Consider the following 20,323-nt stretch of genomic DNA (forward strand, 5'->3'; position numbering starts at 1 on the left):
AGTAAGAACAGTCAAATGTGTCATAGATAAAAATTAATAAAGGACTGCTCTTCTGATCACCACAGGCAAGCTGAATTTAACACTACTGCAAATTTAAGAGGAAAAAAAGGGGGCACTATTTCATGGGAATAAGGTCCAAAGTTCGCAGTTGTACTGTACCTTTATTAGAAGTGACCAAAAATCTCTGCAAGCTTTCAAGGTTTTAAAAAGAATAGAAAGGAAATACGTTCTATGTCTTTGAAATATTGATGTGTTCATATTGTGAATGCCTATATATTCACGTGCATGTATAAGTATAACATATGAGAACTTGAATGTATATTGAAAATTTCCTTTACTTAATTGTTCACATAATGACTATTATTCAATATACTGCTGCTCTGATATCTTTATAATGCTGTTCTGCCTGATTCTCATGGAATTTTGAAAATAAATATAGACAAATTTGGGTATGTGTTGATAACATTAAGGGTAAACAACCAATTCAGAATAGTGTTCGTTGATTTATACTATCTTCTATCTTATCTAAATTTAGGAATTTCATACCTATTATTAATACTATATCAATTTGATATTGTTAATCATATTATATATATATATATATATATATATATATATATATATATATATATATATATATATATATATATATATATAGTGTTTGTTGCATATATATATATGCTCAGAACTGACTGTACATAATAATGTAACTGAAGCATCAACTGAAAAAGCAAAGATGTTTTACATTCCTATAAAAGTAAATATTTACGCACAATAACCTGAAAATTCAATTATATACATTGCATATTAAGCAATCAAAATGGTTGAGGAAATAGATTGGATTAGGTTTGGAAAACAAGGTTCAAATCAGAGGTGGGTTGCTCTCGGTTTGGTCCAGATTGGGTGAAACGATAGTAGCGGTGGCGGGAGGGTCCGCCTACCTGCCCGGATGCTTCTGCACATGCACAGAAGCATCACACGCCCAAACCGGTAGTAAAAAAGTTGGCAACCTACCACTGGTTCAAGTTGAATCTTAATCCTAGAAACTCACTGAGTGACTTCAGGTTTCTCTTATAGGATTAACATTATGGCAAAATAACATGCCTTGAATTCTTTGAAGATGAATTATAAATCTAACCAATCAATAAATAATAAAGATCTCAGCAAGTGCCATATTAAAAAAAAAAAAAATGCTAGACCAGGGATGGCGAACCTATGGCACGCGTGCCATAGGTGGCACATGGAGCCATTTGTCAGGGCACGCGAGGTGCTGCCCTGTCAGCTGGCCAGCGCGCATGAGCGCACTGGCCAGCTGAGTTCACCATTTTTAAAAGACATTTTTCGCCCTCCCCAGGCTCTAGAGGCTTTATAGGAGCCTGGGGAGGGTGAAAAGAGCCTCCCCCGCCCCCCCTGTAGGCTCTCCGGAGGCTTCAGGGACCATCCGGAGGCTTCCCTGAAGCCTTCTGAATGCTTAAAACGACCCTCTGAGCAAAGCAGAAATGACTTCCAGTTTGCTCGGAGGGTCGTTTTAAGCATTCCGAAGGCTTCAGGGAAGCCTCCGGACGGTCCCTGAAGCCTTCGGAGTGCTCAAAATGACCCTCCGAGCAAACCGGAAGTTACTTCTGGTTTGCTCGGAAGGTCAGTTTGAGCACTCTGAAGGCATCGGGGAAGCCTCCGGACGGTGCCCCTGCACTCCCCCCACTTGTGGGACGCGAGCCAAAAAAGGTTTGCCATCACTGCGCTAGACCAATGGTTCCCAAAGTGGGCAGTACCGCCCCTTGGGGGGCAGTGGGATTACTTATGGGGGTGCTAAGAGGCAAGGGGGGTGGCAGGGGGATGGTAAGGGGACATCCCAAAGGGGACGTCTCAGGCACCTTTCTCTCTTGCCGCACAAGGAAATAAAGCCAGATTCCAGCTGATTTTCTTCCAAGCAGTGGCTGTGAGAACCAGGAAAACTCCCGCTCCAGCCTCCCCCACCCTTCTACATTAAGATCGCTGTGCTTGCCATTTCCGCTGGAAGCATGCAGGCCATGTGACCAAGCAGGCATGTGAGGCCCCTTGATGATCTGAGGGGAGCCAGGAGGCACCAAACTGCACCCAGCCATCCTCACTCCCTCGTGGCTAAGGGTGGGAGCACCTGAGATGCCGCTGGGAGGATGTCCCCTTCAGGTTGCCGGAACAGTAATTTTCAAGGCAAAACCCAGCTGCTGGAATCGGTGCGCCTGCAACTTAATGCTCTCCGAGAAGCCTGCATTACCAGGAGCAACAGCAGCAGCAGCAGCATTAGGCACCACTGCCACCCCTGGTGTCCAGCATCCTCCTCAAGAGCCTCGAGTTGCGGCCATTTGCGCATCTCTCCTGAGCTTCTCTCAGGAGATGAAAAGGCAGGCACCCCACTGGCAGATCCTCTGGGTGAAAGGTGAGTGAAGGGTGCAGTGACAGGAGAGGCTGGCCATCCCTGAAGCCAGCTCTCGAGGAAGCAGGCAGAGATGAGGCCCGGGGCTCACTTCCCTTCCTCCTTCCTCCAAGAGCTGCAGGTGACAGGGAAAACAAGGCTTCTTTGCCAGCTTCTCAGCTGGCAAAACAGAATTTCTCACCAACTGGAAGGTATGTGTATGTGTGAGAGAGACAGTGGGTGCGAGAGAAAAAGAGATAAAGAGTAAGAGAGAATAAAAGGAAGGAAGAGGGAGAGAGTGAAAAAAGAGAGAGAGACAAAGGGAGAAAGAGAAAGAAAGAAAATGATAAAGAAGGAAAGAGAAAGTAAGTGGGTGGGAGAGATATAAAAAAGAAAGAAGAAAGAAAGAATGAAAGAAAGAAACAAACAAAAAGAAAGAGAACTTATGGTCACAACTGAGCCCAACATTTTGGTTGCTAAGCAAGAGCATTGTTAAATGAGTTCACCACATTTTACAAGTTGGTCACTCCCATCCGGTCACATGACCGCCAAGCCATGCCCACAAAATAGGCCAGACCTACAGAATAGGTTCTAAAAATTTTGGAACCCACCACTGGTATATGTCTATGTTTGTGAGGGAGAGAAAGAATAATTAAGGTCATTGATCTAAAGGTGAAAAACTTTAGATAAAAGACAAAAGTGTTTATTATCCATTTTGGGTTTCTTACAAGAACATCTTTTTGTGTAAGTTTGTGATATCTTAATGATATCTGTTGCAATTTTGTGCTTTGTTATAATACCTTACTGAGATTACTTCTTTCAATATCTACACAGGAATTATCATCTACTAAGAACAGCAAAGTAGTTAATAAATTTTACTGAGTTTACTAAGTTACTAGTTACTAAGGTTCTTGATAAATGACTATCAGACTTTGAAAACCTGGTACCATTGGATCATGTTCAACAATTTTGTTGAATTAATATTAACTAAAAAGGTTTTTAAATTGGGTGGGGGGCACTAGGGATCAGTTTGTAGCACCAAGGGGGGCGGTGGACTGAAAAAGTTTGGGAACCACTGCACTAGACGGTTAGATTAAACCCTTCCAGATCAGATCAGATCAGCTGGGCAGATACTACAGAATATCTTGTGAGGTCCTACAAGTAACTAGGCCTTATGCCATGTAAGGCTTTGTAGGTAAGGACCAACACTTTGAATTGTAGCCAGAAGCAACCTCCCATTTCATGCAGTTTGCAAAACAGAAGTGTTACATGGGCATACCATGGCATTCCCATCACTGCCCATACCACCATTATTCTGGACCAGTTGAAGATAGAAGTCAAATGCCCTTAATATATCCGCACCTGAACATTCTTCTTTCTTTCTCAAGATCAGACTTTGAAGCACTCTTGGTGGAGTAATTTTTAGTTGAAACTCCCAAATATCATACAAAAATGGGTGGCCAAGGATCCTTAGTATTCTTTCCCGGGAGGAAAAAGGGAACGAAACCCTTGACATTGCTTTTCATTCAGCCAGTGTTTAGCCCCGTTTGGCAACATTTGGACTTTTTTGTTCTGTCTCAATAGCAACTGGTCCTATTCTTCAGCTTCCTGGATCTGAAAGCCTGGTCTTAAATGGCTGTTATACTGGATAGGTCAAAGTATTGAAGCAATGTGTGTGTGGATTTCAAAGGCTAATTGTAAATAATGAATTATTTTCCTTCACTTAAAGCTTACAATTTTGTCCTCAGTTGCCATGGAGATCTGAAGTTTCAGATGTGAGGCTTTGAGAATGCAACATTTTCATCTTCTAGGGTCCTAGCTTCATTCTCCCTTTTTTCTTTTAAAACACATCATCTGTAAAAATGTTCTGATTTCTTCTCTTTAGGAATACATTGACCAACTGGTAGTAAGACTTTTAAAAAACCAGGTATGGTGGGAAGAATGTATCTTCTCTTCTTCCAGTCCTCCTCCATCTCCTGGTATTATAATTATACTGGTGCACACATATCAAGCTTTAATATCAAGGGCTCTTGGTGGGGGAAAAAAAGAATAACTTACAAATCTGACTCATGCTGCTCCTACCGTTTTTAATGAAGGAGTAGGAGGTATGTAACGTATTCATAACTCAGAGAGAATATGTTAAATTCATATTGGTGATACTATGGAGTAGGAAGAGTGGATAACAATGACTTCCAACCTAACATAGCAGAATCATACTGCAGAAATAAGGAGGAGGAAGAATGGGAAGACCAAAGCTTTGTGGTGGTCTGCGAAAAACTGGAAAAATTATTTTAAGAAAATTTAAAGAACCATCTAAGAAAGGGCGTGTGATTAGTACTTGGATGGGAGACTTTTTACAAAATTCTACAGTTGCAGACTATACTGAAAAGTTAAAAACAGCTGAATGTCTGTGGAAATTCTCAGTCATCCCAAGGCATAGTTGTCTCAAGGGTGCTTTTTGAAAAGGCACATGAACTGGGTTATTTTTCCTTAACACTGAGCAGTCCTCTCTCAGCAGAGGGGGAAGGATAAGGCATCACCTACCTTCTGTCTACAATGCAGTCCTTTCAGTAGTTCCAAAAAGATTCCACCCCTATTTGCACTCTGATTCAGGTGACCCAGAGGATAAACCCACAAGTGGCCTCAAGAGCCGTCAGAAGCCAGACTGCAAATAAATATGATCCTTCCACACACACACACAGAGCCATGCTGTCAGAACTATTGTATTTTTCAGAGTACAAGACACACCAGAGTGTAAGACACACCAAGATTTTGAAGAGGCAAATTAAAAAAAAAAGGTTTTGCACTCTGCAGACCTCCCCAAAATAGCTCGTTTTTCATGAAAACGGGCCTGTTTTTCAGGAAAATGGGCCCAATTTTTCATCAAAAAAGGGCATGCATAGCCTTTAGGAGGCTTATAGAGTGCTCCTGGGAGCTGGGGGTCAAAAAACGGCCCATTTTCCACTCATTTCTGCCCTCCCCAGCCCCCACGAGCACTCTGGAAGCCTCCTAAAGGCTATGCATGGCCATTTTTTGCAAAGGGGGCAGGGTTTCAGGAGGCCAAAAATGCTGTATTCAGTGTATAAGACGCACCCAGATTTTCGACCTCTTTTTTTAGGGAAATAGGTGCGTCTTATACTCCAAAAATATAATAATCTTTCCATAGCCCCCCTCCCCCTCATCTTGCCAGAACTGATGAAGCTTCTTGGATGAGAAGCAAATGTCTTCTTCGTCCTCAAGGGGGGGAGGTTAAAAAAACAGTCCAGGTGCCTTTTGAAAAAGCGCCTTTGAGTTAAAAACATCTAGAAGAAAACAATGAGAATTGTATTGTCCCTAAGAAAATTACATGGGGGTCCGTTCTACAGGAATCTTTATCTTTACAAGATATGAATCAGCATATTTAACATAAAAAGGGCATTTGCTAATGACTAGCTTTTTAAGTTATGAAATTGTCTACTGAGCAAGTGGTTGAAGGGTAGAGGCAGTGGTGGGATTCAACTAATTTAACAACCGGTTCTCTGCCCTAATGATTTCTTCCAACAACCAGTTCACCAAACTGCTCAGAAAGTTAACAACCGGTTTTTCCGAAGTGGTGCGAACTGGTTGAATCCCACTACTGGGTAGAGGTTTTGGGGTATTTTTTTTTACTCGCTGCTTTTTCAATAAGCATGGCTTCAAGGAGCAAAAACTAAAGGCTGCATCCTCATTCCAGAGGCAAGTGCATCTGATCGGTGTCTTTTTGCTATGAAAAGAAGTCCAAATATACATTTTGCTCTTTATTTCTGCAAAAAGTATATGTACCACAGTAGCAGAATGGTAATCCTAGAGGTCATCTCCACCATCTTCCTTGTTAAACATTGCTGCCAATTCTCCACTAATCCTTTTGTGTCCAGAGCTACCTCTCAAGAAACTTATTTGTGATCACTTTTCTCTTGTTCTTCGAAACTTCTCTGAAAAGCCAACTTTTCTATGAAGCCTTTGGTTAAACCATCTTTAATGCACTCTTCCAAGGGACACAATTCAAGTTCTCTTTCCTCCATTTCCCCCCTCTTCACCCCAAATTAAATCCTACATCAGTTGAGCCACTCCTAGCATCTGACAAAATCAGCTGCAATACACCAAAGATTATGCCTTTTAATAAAATACATCAGTCTGAAATGGTGCTACCAGACTCCTCCTGACTTGTGGACACTCCAGAGAAGAGATTATAGCATTGCTCAGGGATACAGCTTATGTTTTCTTTACAGAGATATTCCTGGTCAATCCAGTTTAAAAGGATCTTAAATTTAGGATGTAAACTTAGTCTAAGAACCAACCAAAATAGATAACACGTGGCTGGTGGATCAATGACCTAATCTGATATTGTATTTGGGCTATCATATCTGGGATCAGTTAAAAAAAAAAATTGTATCCCTTTCAATTTTTCAGCCCAGATCTAGTAGCCCTAAATACCTTCTAAATAAATTATTTACTGAATTAAATCTGTATTTTTAAATTTTTATTTATAAATCAATCTAATGTGCATGTCTGCCCATCCCATGGAATGTGACTTTGACCAGCATACAATAATCATATAAAACAACAGACACATAAAACAGTTATAAAAATATAAGAATCAATATTAAAGGTTAAATATTATAAAAAGCAAAATATACTTGAGTGTATTTATCTTGATTATCATTTTCTTATACTCGACTAATACTTTATCTATAATTGCTGACATTTTGATTGCAATTTAGAATTTTGAACATCTGCTTTGTTTCCTTGTCTTTTATAGTATATTATTATTGCATAAAAATAAGTCAATAAAGCAGAATAATTCAATCCCAAATATTTAATATCTCAAGGAATTTTGCAGAGGTCAGGAGGTTTGATGATGATGAAATATTTGTCCTGGTTGTCACTCATGTTTGGTGATGGTGATATGGTTGTCCAGGATCTCACCAAGGACACAGTCCATTGATTGCCATTGGCTGAGTTCTTTTGATTTAGAGCTACCATATCTCGTTTGCCAAAATCCAGAAAAGCACTAGATGGCAGCAAACAGGAACTGATAAATCTAACTTTGCTGCATATTATGCCCTAGTCTGGTCTAACTTTTTTTTTTCTGTTACCTTGTGGTTCAGTTTCCAGAGAAAACAAATCAGATAGAACTTAATGCAATAACCCCATCAGCAGAAAGTCCAAAAAGAATAGAAGGTGGTCAAGAAACTTGGGAAAGAAAAGGACTACAGGAAATAAGTATATGGCCAGGACTTTTAGTGAACAGAAATACTGCACATATAGGTTTAAGTAATCAGATACATTACAAATTGGAGATCTCCAAAGGACAACATCGAGATTATATTTCTAATAACTTACCATCTGCTTTGGTGCCTTCCTCCATCAAAAGTTTTGCAACATTGAGAAATCCTTTGGCAGAAGCTAAGTGAAGAGGTCTATCTCCAACTTCTCCACTCACATTCACATCGGCACCACATTTCAATAAGAGTCGAGTTACCTGATAAGATTTTATTAGTCATCATGAAATTTTTAAGATACATTTTAAGCTACATTTACATGTTCTACTAAATCAAAGGAAATATATATTATGACAAGCCCTCCTATTAAGGGTCATTCTATTAACTATTATGATGAGAATCAAGATTGGTAGTTTTGAGTTATAAGGAAATTGCATGTTGACAGACTTTTAGGTGGAGTTCCCATTCCTTTTAAAAAAATGACAGTAAGAGCAGTCAACAGCTTATTAGTTTACTTACTGATAGAAATAGCAAAATAAAATAAACTGCCCAGAACTTAGCCGTAGTTTACATTCCAAAGCCAAAATCTTATCATGAAAGCACCATATGCATTTTAGCATAATTTCACCAACTGTGACTATTTGTTCCAAAGCAACTTATACCAAAACAAAGTAAATCAACCTCAAAGTCCTACATATAATGATTTTTCTACTGTAACTGGATGAGTTGAATTATAGAAATCTCAAAGAGAAGCAATCCAGAAAAGCAAATATTGCATATACCATTACTGTAACTGACTATATGATTAGGTTCTTTGTTGGTTTCACTTTTCAAATTACTTCTGGAAGTGGTTCTCTGTTTTTTTTATCTAGGCAGAGAAATATACAGTGTCTAAAGAAATGCTTGTTTGAATAGGCAACAAGGTTTTGGGATATACTGAGTAGCACATTCTTCTTCTAGCTTAAACACAAATCATAAAGAGTCAAACATCATTAGCAGCAAGACCAATTAGCAGTGGCTGTCACTTACTATCTATGCTCTATTGTTAGCACTATGGATTGTGACCCCATAATAATGGAAACAAGAAGCAGGGTCTCTTCCTACTAACTGAGAGCAGCTATTTGTGACAATATTTTAGGAGTCATCTGAGGAATCCTATTTCAGCACTTCAGGGACCCAGCGTCTCTTGAACTATTGCAAGAAATGTTAAAACAGTGATCATTTCAAACGAAACTATTTGGAATGCATGTGTGGGAAAAACCCACAGCCACATCACTTTCTCTTGTTTATTAAACATAGTGTACATAAAATTTTCCATCTGTGAGCAAGAGTGACAACCTTTGCCATACCTGTTCATGACCATAATATGCTGCAATGTGTAAAGGAGTAAAAAAGACTGCATCTTGAACATTAACATAAGCACCATGTTGTAGAAGTATATCAACAGCCTAGGAGGGAAAGGAGATATTTCAGTTAAAATACCTATATAATTGCATTTGTGGAATGTTACTTTTTGAATGCTATATTTGTATTAACTGAATATACTGCATTGCACCATTAAAACATTTTTTTAGTCAAGAGAAAAGTTTTCACAAATTTCTTCAAACATGTAGAGATCTTTATCTTCCATTCTTACATTTGAAAAGACCAATATTCACTCAATATTCAGTCTTTAAACTATGTATAACTTGTTTGTTAAAAAATTATTTTAAAAAACCAAGGAGTAAATAGAGGGTACTGCAATATTTGCTGAAAAGTAACATACCTCTGATACTGAGAGATGAATAATATTTTATAATCACCAACTGTCAATGCAATGTCTAAAACACTAGTTTTATACAGGGCCATTAATTTCACATCAAGTTAAATGTTCAGAATGTTCATTGGATTGTACATAAAATAGATGATAATATGGGCTTCAGGAACTTTCATCCCTGTATGCCAAGACAAGTGGTTTGAACCTACATCTTTTTGAAACACGCTATAAATAAAAGTACCTATTTATGATTAAACTTGGCATAGTAAAGTATTCAACTTCAGTTAAGTAAGTTTAGTTGAAATAGATTCAGGTTCATAGCAATAGCAGATTGCTTTCCATATTCATAAAATCCTCCCAGTCTGGAATTCCTTTGACATCCACCCAAGGAGGTCCTCGTGATCTCTCCTTCAGTGCCCTTCACAAGCAATCCTTTCCAGCTTGGTACATTGGCAATTTGGAGAAGTACAGTAGGTTCTACTCAGTCTTCTCCCATAGCAAGAATGTAATAAAACAAAATTCAGAAGCAGAACAAAGTGAAGCATGTTGGTTGCCTCTCTTTGTTTCACTCTCGGGGGAGAGTGTGTTGTTTCACCAAGGAGGAGACTGTGTTCATCTCAGAGGAGACTGGGTTGTTTCACCAAGCAGCTTTCAAGGTTCCTTTGTCTAAGCCTTTGTTGATGCAAAACATTCCTTCAAACCTTTGTATAGTCCCAACAGCTGATAATGCAAAGCTGATCATATGGGGGTTGGAAGCTGTTTTATATCCTTCCCAGGAGATGCTTCTGCTGTGACATCAATGAACAAGTATCATGCATCAGTACTGCACATTCATCTTCACACGGGTGCCTTCTCATATACTTGAGCTAGAACTATTTGAGCTGAAACTTGATACTTTCAGGTTTTCAACTCACCTGGAATCTTCCTTAAATATACTAACACTTTCTACTGCAAACAATCTTACTGTGCTTGTGATAAACTCTTCAGTAACATCACCAGGACTTGGAGATCATTTATCAAGACTTGCCTTTCCAACAAATTCAGTATGTTTCATATTGCAGTTTTATGCATATACTTTTTAATAATGTTATTCTAAGTTGTGTAGTTCAGCTGAGAAATTACAGTACTTCTGAAGCTGATTTTATCTCAGTCATGAAGTGGTAAAAAGAGCCACCTTCTAGACACAGTCTTAAATGAATTATTGGAGGAGGCAGTGGGTTAAGGATGAGCTTGTCTGTAATACTTGATTTGTGCATTTCAAAAATATCAGGGTATGCTGTGCCAAGGGATTAAGCAATTTGCTTGCATTTAATAGGATTTGTATGCCTTTTCCCATTACAGGATAATATTGTAAGTTTCATATACAAATGAAGAAATCGTCTTGGAAACTCTGGTAGATATATCCATAAATATGGTAATAATTTAAATGGATGAGGTAAAAGAGCATGGGTATTTGCAAATCTTTCTTAGTGAAACAACTTGAAGTGGACTTCCCCAGATCAAAATTCCTTTCAATAATTACTGAACAAACATAGCAATACAGCCAAACACAAATCATAATATATAGGCAAAACAAGGGTAAGCATGCAGTTGAAAACATAATAAAGATATTTGGAGTGCAATTAAGATATCAGGATTCAGAAGATACAGTTCAGACATTTTTCTCTGCAAAACAGAAAAAGAGCTTCTATTGGCTGGATGAATTAAGCAGAATATACAGTGGGGCAAAAAAGTATTTAGTCAGCGACCAATTGTGCAAGTTCTCCCACTTAAAAAGATGAGAGAGGTCTGTAATTGCATCATAGGTAGACCTCAACTATGAGAGACAAAATGTAAAAAAAAAAAAAACCAAACAATCACATTGGCTGATTTGGAAATAATTTATTTGCAAATTATGCTGGAAAATAAGTATTTGGTCAGTATCAAAAGTTCATCTCAATATTCCGTTATATATCCTTTGTTGGCAATGACAGAGGTCAAACGTTTTCTGTAAGTCTTCACAAGGTTGGCACACACTGTTGCTGGTATGTTGGCCCATTCCTCCATGCAGATCTCCTCTAAAGCAGTGATGTTTTGGGGCTGTCGCTGGGCAACACGGACTTTCAACTCCCTCCAAAGGTTTTCTATGGGGTTGAGATCTGGAGACTGGCTAGGCCACTCCAGGACCTTCTTACGAAGCCACTCCTTCATTGCCCGGGCAGTATGTTTGGAATCATTGTCATGTTAAAAGACCCAGCCACGTTTCATCTTCAATGCCCTTGCTGATGGAAGGAGGTTTGCACTCAAAATCTCACAATACATGGCCCCATTCATTCTGTCCTGTACACGGATCAGTCGTCCTAGTCCCTTTGCAGAAAAACAGCCCCAAAGCATGATGTTGCCACCCCCGTGCTTCACAGTAGGTATGGTGTTCTTTGGATGCAACTCAGCATTCTCTCTCCTCCAAACACGACGAGTTGTGTTTCTACCAAACAGTTCTATTTTGGTTTCATCTGACCATATGACATTCTCCCAATCCTCTTCTGGATCATTCAAATGCTCTCTAGCAAACTTCAGATGTGCCCGGACTTGGACTGACTTAAGTAGGGGGACACGTCTGGCACTGCAGGATCTGAGTCCCTGGCGGCGTAGTGTGTTACTGATGGTAGCCTTTGTTACGTTGGTCCCAGCTCTCTGCAGGTCATTCACTAGGTCCCCCCGTGTGATCCTGGGATTTTTGCTCACCGTTCTTGGGATCATTTTGAGCCCACGGGGTGAGATCTTGCGTGGAGCCCCAGATCGAGGGAGATTATCAGTGGTCTTGTATGTCTTCCATTTTCTAATTATTGCTCCCACAATTGATTTGTTCACACCAAGCTGCTTGCCTATTGCAGGTTCAGTCTTCCCAGCCTGGTGCAGGTCTACAATTTTGTTTCTGGTGTCCTTTGACAGCTCTTTGGTCTTCACCATAGTGGAGTTTGGAGTGTGACTGTTTGAGGTTGTGGACAGGTGTCTTTTATACTGATGACAAGTTCGAACGGGTGCCATTGATACAGGTAATGAATGCAGGACAGAGGAGCCTCCTAAAGAAGAAGGTACAGGTCTGTGAGAGCCAGAAATCTTGCTTGTTTGTAGGTGACCAAATACTTATTTTCCACCATAATTTGCAAATAAATTATTTCCAAATCAGCCAATGTGATTGTTTGGTCTTTTTTTTTTACATTTTGTCTCTCACAGTTGAGGTCTACCTATGATGCCAATTACAGGCCTCTCTCATCTTTTTAAGTGGGAGAACTTGCACAATTGGTGGTTGACTAAATACTTTTTTGCCCCACTGTATTTGTCAAGTAAAAAATATAGCCCTTTTTGAGTGTTAACTTGTCTCTGTTTTGGAATAAAATGATAATGTTTATACACAAGTACATGGTTGCAAAATTAAATAACAAATTGAAAAATCAGATTCCTAAAGACTCTGGGCCACCCATATATTCATAATGACAGATCATGGGGTCTCCCCTGCCAGGAAAGTATTTTCCGAATATCTGAAAGATAAATGTAGAGTTTAAAATCCTTCTAATATTGTTTTTGTCCCATAAATGTAGGGTAGATGAGTGGTTATACCAACATGATAAATGAAGTATAAATTAATATTTTGCAGGAATAAATAGCATTCCTGTCATTCTTATGCTGTCTCTTTCTCAACCTGTCCTACACTGGAGGGCTGACAAAGACAGTGGCATGGCCAAAGCCTATTATTTTTATTTTTATTTACAAAATTGTCTAAATACATGAAAGCATACACTAACCAAAGTTATTAACATTCTTACTTCTATTTATTTATTTAGACTGGTACTTAAGCATAAAGACTGTGACATGGCAAAGCCTCTTTTTTCCCTTTTCTTTTTTTCCTTTTTCCTTTGAGTTGGTGTTGACTCTCGGTGACTGCCTAGACATATACCTGCAGTTTTCTAGGCAAGCTTTCAGAAATGGGTTTGCCATTGCTGGCTTCCTAAGTCTGAGGTAAAGTGACTGGCTAAATATCTTCCAGCTGGCTTTGTGTCTAAGGTAGCACTATTTTACAATCTTCTAGTTTCAGGCTTGGGATCTTAATCACTAGACCAAACTGGCTCTTCAAAATATTTTTGGGGGGAATACGTGCTTCAGCTATAGTGGTTTCCACCAAGGTCCTCTGTTCTGGCGGGAACAGAGGTTTAATCTCATTGGCCGAAGGGTCTGACAGCTCCCTATAAAGGGGCTACTGTCAGACTCAACCTTCGCTGGATTGCTCTTACTTGTACTTTAATAAAGAGTTGTTGTTGCCTTTAGCCTTGTGTGTCTTTCCATTACCCGATCTAAGACTGGCGACGAATGTGGGATTGGAAAGCAACTAGGCGAACCAAAAAGAGCGTAGCAATCCAGCAAGTATATCCAGCCCAGAGCTCAGCATGGCTTTGAACAGCCATTTTTGAGCGGCAAACTCAAAACGCCCTCAGAATACAAAATGGCCATGCACGCCCCACTGACTCCATATGACTTAGTCACCGAGCAATGGGAGTCATACATGCTGAGGTTCGACTGCTTCCTCGATGCCAACGACCTCATGGGCCTTTCTGAAGGCCACAAAAAGAACATGTTCCTCGGATACTGTGGCCGGGAAGTGTTCGAAACAGCGAAAGACCTCTCTGAACCAATGCCGCTTCAATCGGTCACTTGGCCGTGCTCCAGCAGACACTGAGGACCCACTACGCTCCCAAGCCATCTAAGCATGTTCACCAGCACGAATTTAACATTCTGAACCAGAAGGAGGGGGAATCGATCAATGAGTATGTTGTGGCGCTACGAAAGGCTGCAGCGTACTGCGAGTTCTAGACGAACTTATTCTTGACTGCATTATATGCGGTGTGCGGGACATTAATTTACAGAGGAGGTTACTCGCTAAATCTAACCTCACTCTACAAATTGCCTTGGACGAAAAAAGGGCGTCCGAATTGGCTGTCAAATCCACTGAAACTCTGCAGCGTCAAAGTGCTCCACAAGACGTGCGAAAGAGTACATGTGTACATCGCAAGGCTGCAGAGGCTGAGAGCTCAAAAGACGAGGAAGATGACAGCTGCCGCATGCGCAGTAGCTGCGCCCAGCTGGTGCGCAAATTCAAACCACGTCTCCCGCCTTGCACTAGCTGCGGAGGAGACCATGCCAGATTGGTTTGCCATTTCTGTGATGCTACCTGCCAGTGCTGCGAATGAAAGAGGCACATGGCCAAGGTGTGCCGGAGCAAACAGCCTGCTACTACCTGGCAGCCAAGAAGCCAAGAAGCATCCAATGGTCAGGCAGAGAGAATGTGAGATCTGCAAAAGAGACCCTATCCAGGATGGGCCCGGGAGATTGGCAAACATGGGTTGACCACTATTTACTAATTCAGCACATCACACCCAGTGCCACAACAGAGAGAAGCCCCTCCAAGATTCTCATGGGTCGCCAGCTATGGTCCCACTTAGACCGGCTACACCCAAACTATTCTGCCACGTCGCCCCCTGACTCCACAAGCAAGATTTGGAATTTTAGTGCAGGGGCCTTGTTATACGCACACAACTATGCTGGGGGAACTCTGTGGATTCCTGCCACAGTGATAGGCATCACTGGGCCTCACTCTTATCTTGTAGAGCTCGAGGACGGTCAGAATTGGAGAAGGTACATTGACCAACTCCATGGCTGCCTCTCCAACTCCACTCTTAGATAACCAGAGGTATATCCTGCACGAGATAACCAAAGCCCTACCCAAACGGAGCAAACACTCACTCCTTCCACAGGCGGCTTAAGCCCGAGGATACCGGGAAACTTATCTGTTTGTGTTGCAGGCCCGCAGCGAACTCCGAGCAAACCGGCTCTAGAAGCTCCAGCCGCGGCCTGTGAAAGGTTCCAGGAGCTTCCACCAAGCGGAGCTGCGGAGCAAACAGGTCCATCCAACCTGTCCAAAGAACACTCTCTGACTGAACTGTGCAGGTCTGTCAGAGCTACCTAAAAGCCCGCCTACCTGCGCGACTACGTAACGAGTAGGATTGTTCCATCTAAGAGGGGAGGGGTGTTAGATACTTGCTTCAGTTATAGTGATTTCCACCAAGGTCCTCTGTTCCGGCGGGAACAAAGGTTTAATCTCATTGGTCAAAGGGTTTGACAGCTCCCTATAAAAGGGCTGCTGTCAGACTCAATCTTCGCTGGATTGTTCTTACTTGTTGTACTTTAATAAAGAGCTGTTGTTGCCTTTAGCCTTGTGTGCCTTTCCATTACCCGATCCAACAGGGAGATTAAATAAATATCAGCTTGATCGAACCAAAGTTAGAAATCTAACTTGACTTTCATTTGCCTCACTGCAATTAGTGTCTCCAGCATATTAATATTCTCATTTCTATTTATTTATTTAGATTGGTTCTTAAGCACAGTTTAAGTAAAGTTACAGCAAAGTAATGGCTCCGAAAGAAAAGGTCATACATAATAGGACTATCACATTAATTAGAAACTAGCTCAGAAACTATCTATGTTTCAGTTTCTCTTCACCTAACCAATTAATTTTATTAGCAATATAACCTTTGGCCCTTTCTCATTCCTGCTTTGTTAAATGACTCCACAGAAAATTATATCCAAAGTCTTTGAGCCAAATTAAGTCCAGTTCTACAAGAGAGCATCAGTTAAGGTTTATTTAAGGGTTAGAGAGTCTTGTCCACAAATGCTAATACATTAGATAAACTACACTTTTTCTTTCTTGCACAAGGGTAGCAGAAAGATTTCTAACACAATCTGATCAATTATTATTGCCTTTTTGGAAGCAAAATTAAAAAGAGAAAGATAACAATTAAGGCCCGTTGGTTCTAAAACCTTCAAAAATATGACATTTTTTCTGAATATCATCATTTTCTTTTAATTAAGCCAACTAAACCAAAATATGATGAATTTTGAATACTGCCCCAATTACTTCCAATTTAATATACCCTAATACAATCATGTCCTCTAGGTACAATTTATTCACATTGGCATTTTTTTTTCAACTCTAAGCTGCTTTGTAACTGGCTAACCAGCAGATAGAAGATATATCAAAAAAATTATAATTTTGAAATTCTAATAAACGATTGCATATATTTTTTTCTTAAGTGTACCAAGTCCCAGATATAGGGCTATAAATACACATGGTTACAAGTGCTGTTAATAAATACAATTAGATATTCAATATTAAAATATGTAAGCATTTTAAATATTCCAAAATATAATGTTTTCCCAATTTATGCTGGCATCTGAATGAGTTTGCTAATATAATTAATCCTTAGAATGTCTAATTACAGTTTGCTTAATGGAGAAAATATCACTATATATCTAATGTATCTTTCATCTCTCTTAATTTCCATAACATTTCTGTCATATACATCAATAGTTTGTTAGGTCTAATAGTCTTTTTAATTTTGCTTGTTAGTGCATTGCTAAACTATGGGTTCATTCACAATAGTAATTTGTGTATAATGCAATCTCTGTATCTTGTTTTCATGCTGGTGTTCCAGTTATACCAACCAGAGCATTCAACTTAAGCTCATTTGGCCATCTGATGTTAGACAATGCTCTAAATTTTGAAACTAAAATGAACACCAGAATCCAACTGAAAGCATTTGGAAAATGCAGAAAAAAGGGAAGATAACAATGATATTATGTTGTGGTGTGTTTATAAACTGCCAAGGCAGCCAGACAATCTGGATAATGACCTACTAGATCTGATTATAACATTTTTCAGGAAAGAGACATGTTTATAATGAGATACTTTAACTTCCCAGACATCCATTGGAAAAATAACTTGACTAAATAGGAGAAGTTCCAAATATTTCTCAGTGATCTTCCTGTCTTTTTCATATTCCAGTAAACCAGTGCTTCTCAATTATTTTCTGTCATGCCCACCCTAGGAAGAAGAAAACATTTCGCGCCCCCCCCCCCACGCGACTGTAAATAGTATCATTTGTCTATAAAATTGTTATAAGTACACCTCTGCATAACACTGTATTGAATAATGCAACGCTTCCGACAAGAAGTCAGATGCTGGGTGACACTGTTGTGTCTTATCTGCCAGAGAGTTAAGACCCACTAAAATTGATTGGCTTTGCTTCCAATTTGGGCCTTCCAATGAAGCTGCAAAGCAACGCGGGCTGCCCCGGTGGCATCCAATCTTTCTTTCATGTTTGGTTTCCGAAGTCCCGCACAGCGCCCGGGGCCAGGCCGGCCTTTCTGCCGTCCTTTCCTTCGCCGGACGGGGGCTGCCAAAAGAAGGGAGCGCCCCCTCTGCCCGACAGCTTTCCTTTCGCTTTGGGACTGCAGGTCAGTCATTTGGTCGGCCGGCGGGCTGCAGGGTAGCCCGAGAAAGAGGCTGGTCAGCGTGAAGTTCCCGCTTCCCCTCGCCTGCCGTGGCCAGTTGCAGGGCGCGGATCCCGCTCGGAGAAGGTGGAGCGGCAGCTCCTCCCTCAGCCAGGAGCCAGCGGGGGCTGGTCGGACAGGCAACCTCGTCGGGAAACTCCAGTCCGCCGCCTTCGCCACCGCCGTTGCCGCTGCCGCCGCCAGTTAGCCCAGAGGAGACGCGAGCGAGGCCACAAAGACCTCTTTGTGCACCGGCGGCTGCGGCCCCCTTGTCCCTCGTTCTTGGCCGGCGCCGGCATGGGCGCAGCCAGCGCCGCCTTCTTAGTCCTGCTGGCAGCGTCCAGGCTTCTTCCTCTGATCGTGGCAGGTAAGCCCAAAAGCAGCTCCGACGGCTCAGGGCGTGCGAGGGTTGAGCACCCTCTCGCAGCCGCCCGCTACTCTTCATCCCCAGAGCAAGCGAGGGTTGCAAGAGGAGATTTGCACACGGGCTGAGCCCACTTGAAAGCAAACTGTTGAACGTGGTGGCGGGACCCCATCTGTTGCTCCTGGCTCGTTTGCACCCAGATGGAAAGGGAGCCTTCGCACCCCTCTTTACGGAGCCCCACTATTTGAGAAGCACTGCAGTAAACCAAAGAAGAAAGAAGGGGATTGACTTTCCTAGATCTGATCTCTGGCAATATATCCATACATACATACCAGTGGTGGGTTTCAAATTTTTTTACTACTGGTTCTCTGGCATGGACTATTTTGTGGGAGTGGCTTGGTGGCCATGTGACCGGATGAGAGTCACTTGGCGGTCATGTGACTGGGTGGGCATGGCCAATTTAGCAGTCTATTAAACAATGCACAGCAGCTCCCTTTTCTATTCTTTTAAATACTACAGGCAGTTTTTGCTCTAGATTTTTCTTTTCTTTTTTTACTAGGGGCAAGAGGTTGGCAGTGCCTGGGGATTTTTGGGAATTTCTCCTCTGTGTTAGAGGCACTAAAATAACCAAGATGATATAAGGTCTCCTGCTGGAGCAGGGGGTTAGACTAGATGACCTCTGAGGTCTGCTCCAGCCCTGGATTGCTGTGCTGTTTCAAAGCATCCCCTGAAGTTGCGTCTAGTGCCAGGTTTGTGGTCCCTCCTTCCTCTCCTTTCTCTCTCTCTCCCTCCCTCCCTTTATCCATCCATCTATATCTCATTCACATTCCCTTCCCTTTTTCTCCCTCCCTCTCTCTCCTTCCTTCCTTCCTTCTTCCTTCCTTCCTTCCTTTCCCCCTGTGAAGAACACCAGGTGGTCTTTAGTAGTAGGAAGAAAAGCCAGACGTTTTGAAACTAAGAACAGGCCCATTGATCATCTGGCATTCTTAGAGCTCCACTATTGCTTAGCTTAGCCTGAGCAAGGATAGCTAGCAGTGGTGGGTTTCTACCGGATCGCACCGGATCGTGCGATCCGGTTGGGCAATGAACCCGGAAGTAAGTTTCCTGCCCCGCCCCTGTCATGGGATGGCACTTGCCTGCTCTCCACCAGCTCGGGCACGACCGGAGAAGTTTCTCTTCTCAGAAATGTCTTCCGCTCCATTGAGGAAACTTCTCCAGTCGCGCCCAAGCTGGTTTACGCTGCAGAGATGAAATGCCAGCCTTTGGGTTGCAAAGCCCACCTGCCTCCCCTTCGCGCCTCTTGCAGCTGCCAGCTGCTCAGGAAAGGCAGGAGGCTTCAGCTGGCCAACTTGTGTAAGACAAGACAGGCAAGTTGGTGGGCGCATGACTCTGCCCAGGACAACGTAGAAGGTGCAGAATCAGCTCTGTCTGAAGGCGAGAAGGCTCGGAGCCACCACCACCACTGCTTGCCCACCAGCCGAAGCCTCCCAGGAGGTTTTGGCTGACGGGTCCGCGGGGGAAGGTCCAAGCTTTTTGCCTCCAGGCAGAGCTGATTCTGCACCTTCTATGTTTTCTCCGGCAGAGTCACGCACCCACCCGCCTGCCTGTCTTATTTTACACAAGTTGGCCGAAGCGGCTTCTCTCTCCTCCTCGTCCTGCCAGCCGAAGGAAAAGCCCCGGGGAGACGGGCTCCGCGCGCTGCTCTGCCGGACTGCCGCAGCCGATCCTTCTTCTTTAGGGGACAGCGGAAGATCGGCAGCCTGGCAGAGCAGCGCGTGGAGCCCGTCTCCACGGGGCTTTTCCTTCGGCTGGCAGGATGAGGAGGAGAGAGAAGCCGCTTCGGCCAACTTGTGTAAGATAAGACAGGCAGGCGGGTGGGTGCGTGACTCTGCCAGAGAAAACGTAGCAGGCGCGGTCATGCGCCCACCCACCTGCCTGTCTTATCTTACACAAGTTTGCCGAAGCGGCTTCTCTCTCCTCCTCCTGCCAGCCGAAGGAAAAGCCCCAGGGAGACAGGCTCTGCGTGCTGCTCTGCTGGGCTGCCGATCCTCCGCTGACCCTTAAAGAAGGATCGGCTGCGGGAGTCCGGCAGAGCAGCACGCTGAGCCCGTCTCCCTGGGGCTTTTCCTTCGGCTAGCAGGAGGAGGAGAGAGAAGCCACTTCGGCCACTCTCTTCCAGACGCCCAGCTGGGACCGAAAAGGCA

General features: G+C 42.3%; 1 protein-coding gene across 1 annotated transcript in view; it reads right to left on the reverse strand.

The window, feature by feature from the left end:
- The window catches only part of LOC309389177 (serine/threonine-protein kinase TNNI3K), a 239,013-nt gene that overhangs the window by 181,887 nt on the left and 36,803 nt on the right, over positions 1-20,323 (reverse strand). Inside the window, exons 6-7 of the mRNA XM_081947217.1 lie at positions 8,985-9,083; positions 7,757-7,895 (exon numbers count right to left, since the gene is read on the reverse strand). Coding sequence (XP_081803343.1) covers positions 7,757-7,895; positions 8,985-9,083 — 238 coding nt within the window. The remainder of the gene's footprint in view (positions 1-7,756; positions 7,896-8,984; positions 9,084-20,323) is intronic.

This window comes from Natrix helvetica (genome assembly GCF_964273705.1).
Source record: "Natrix helvetica genome assembly, chromosome: 3".
Classification (NCBI taxonomy): Eukaryota; Metazoa; Chordata; class Lepidosauria; order Squamata; family Natricidae; genus Natrix; species Natrix helvetica.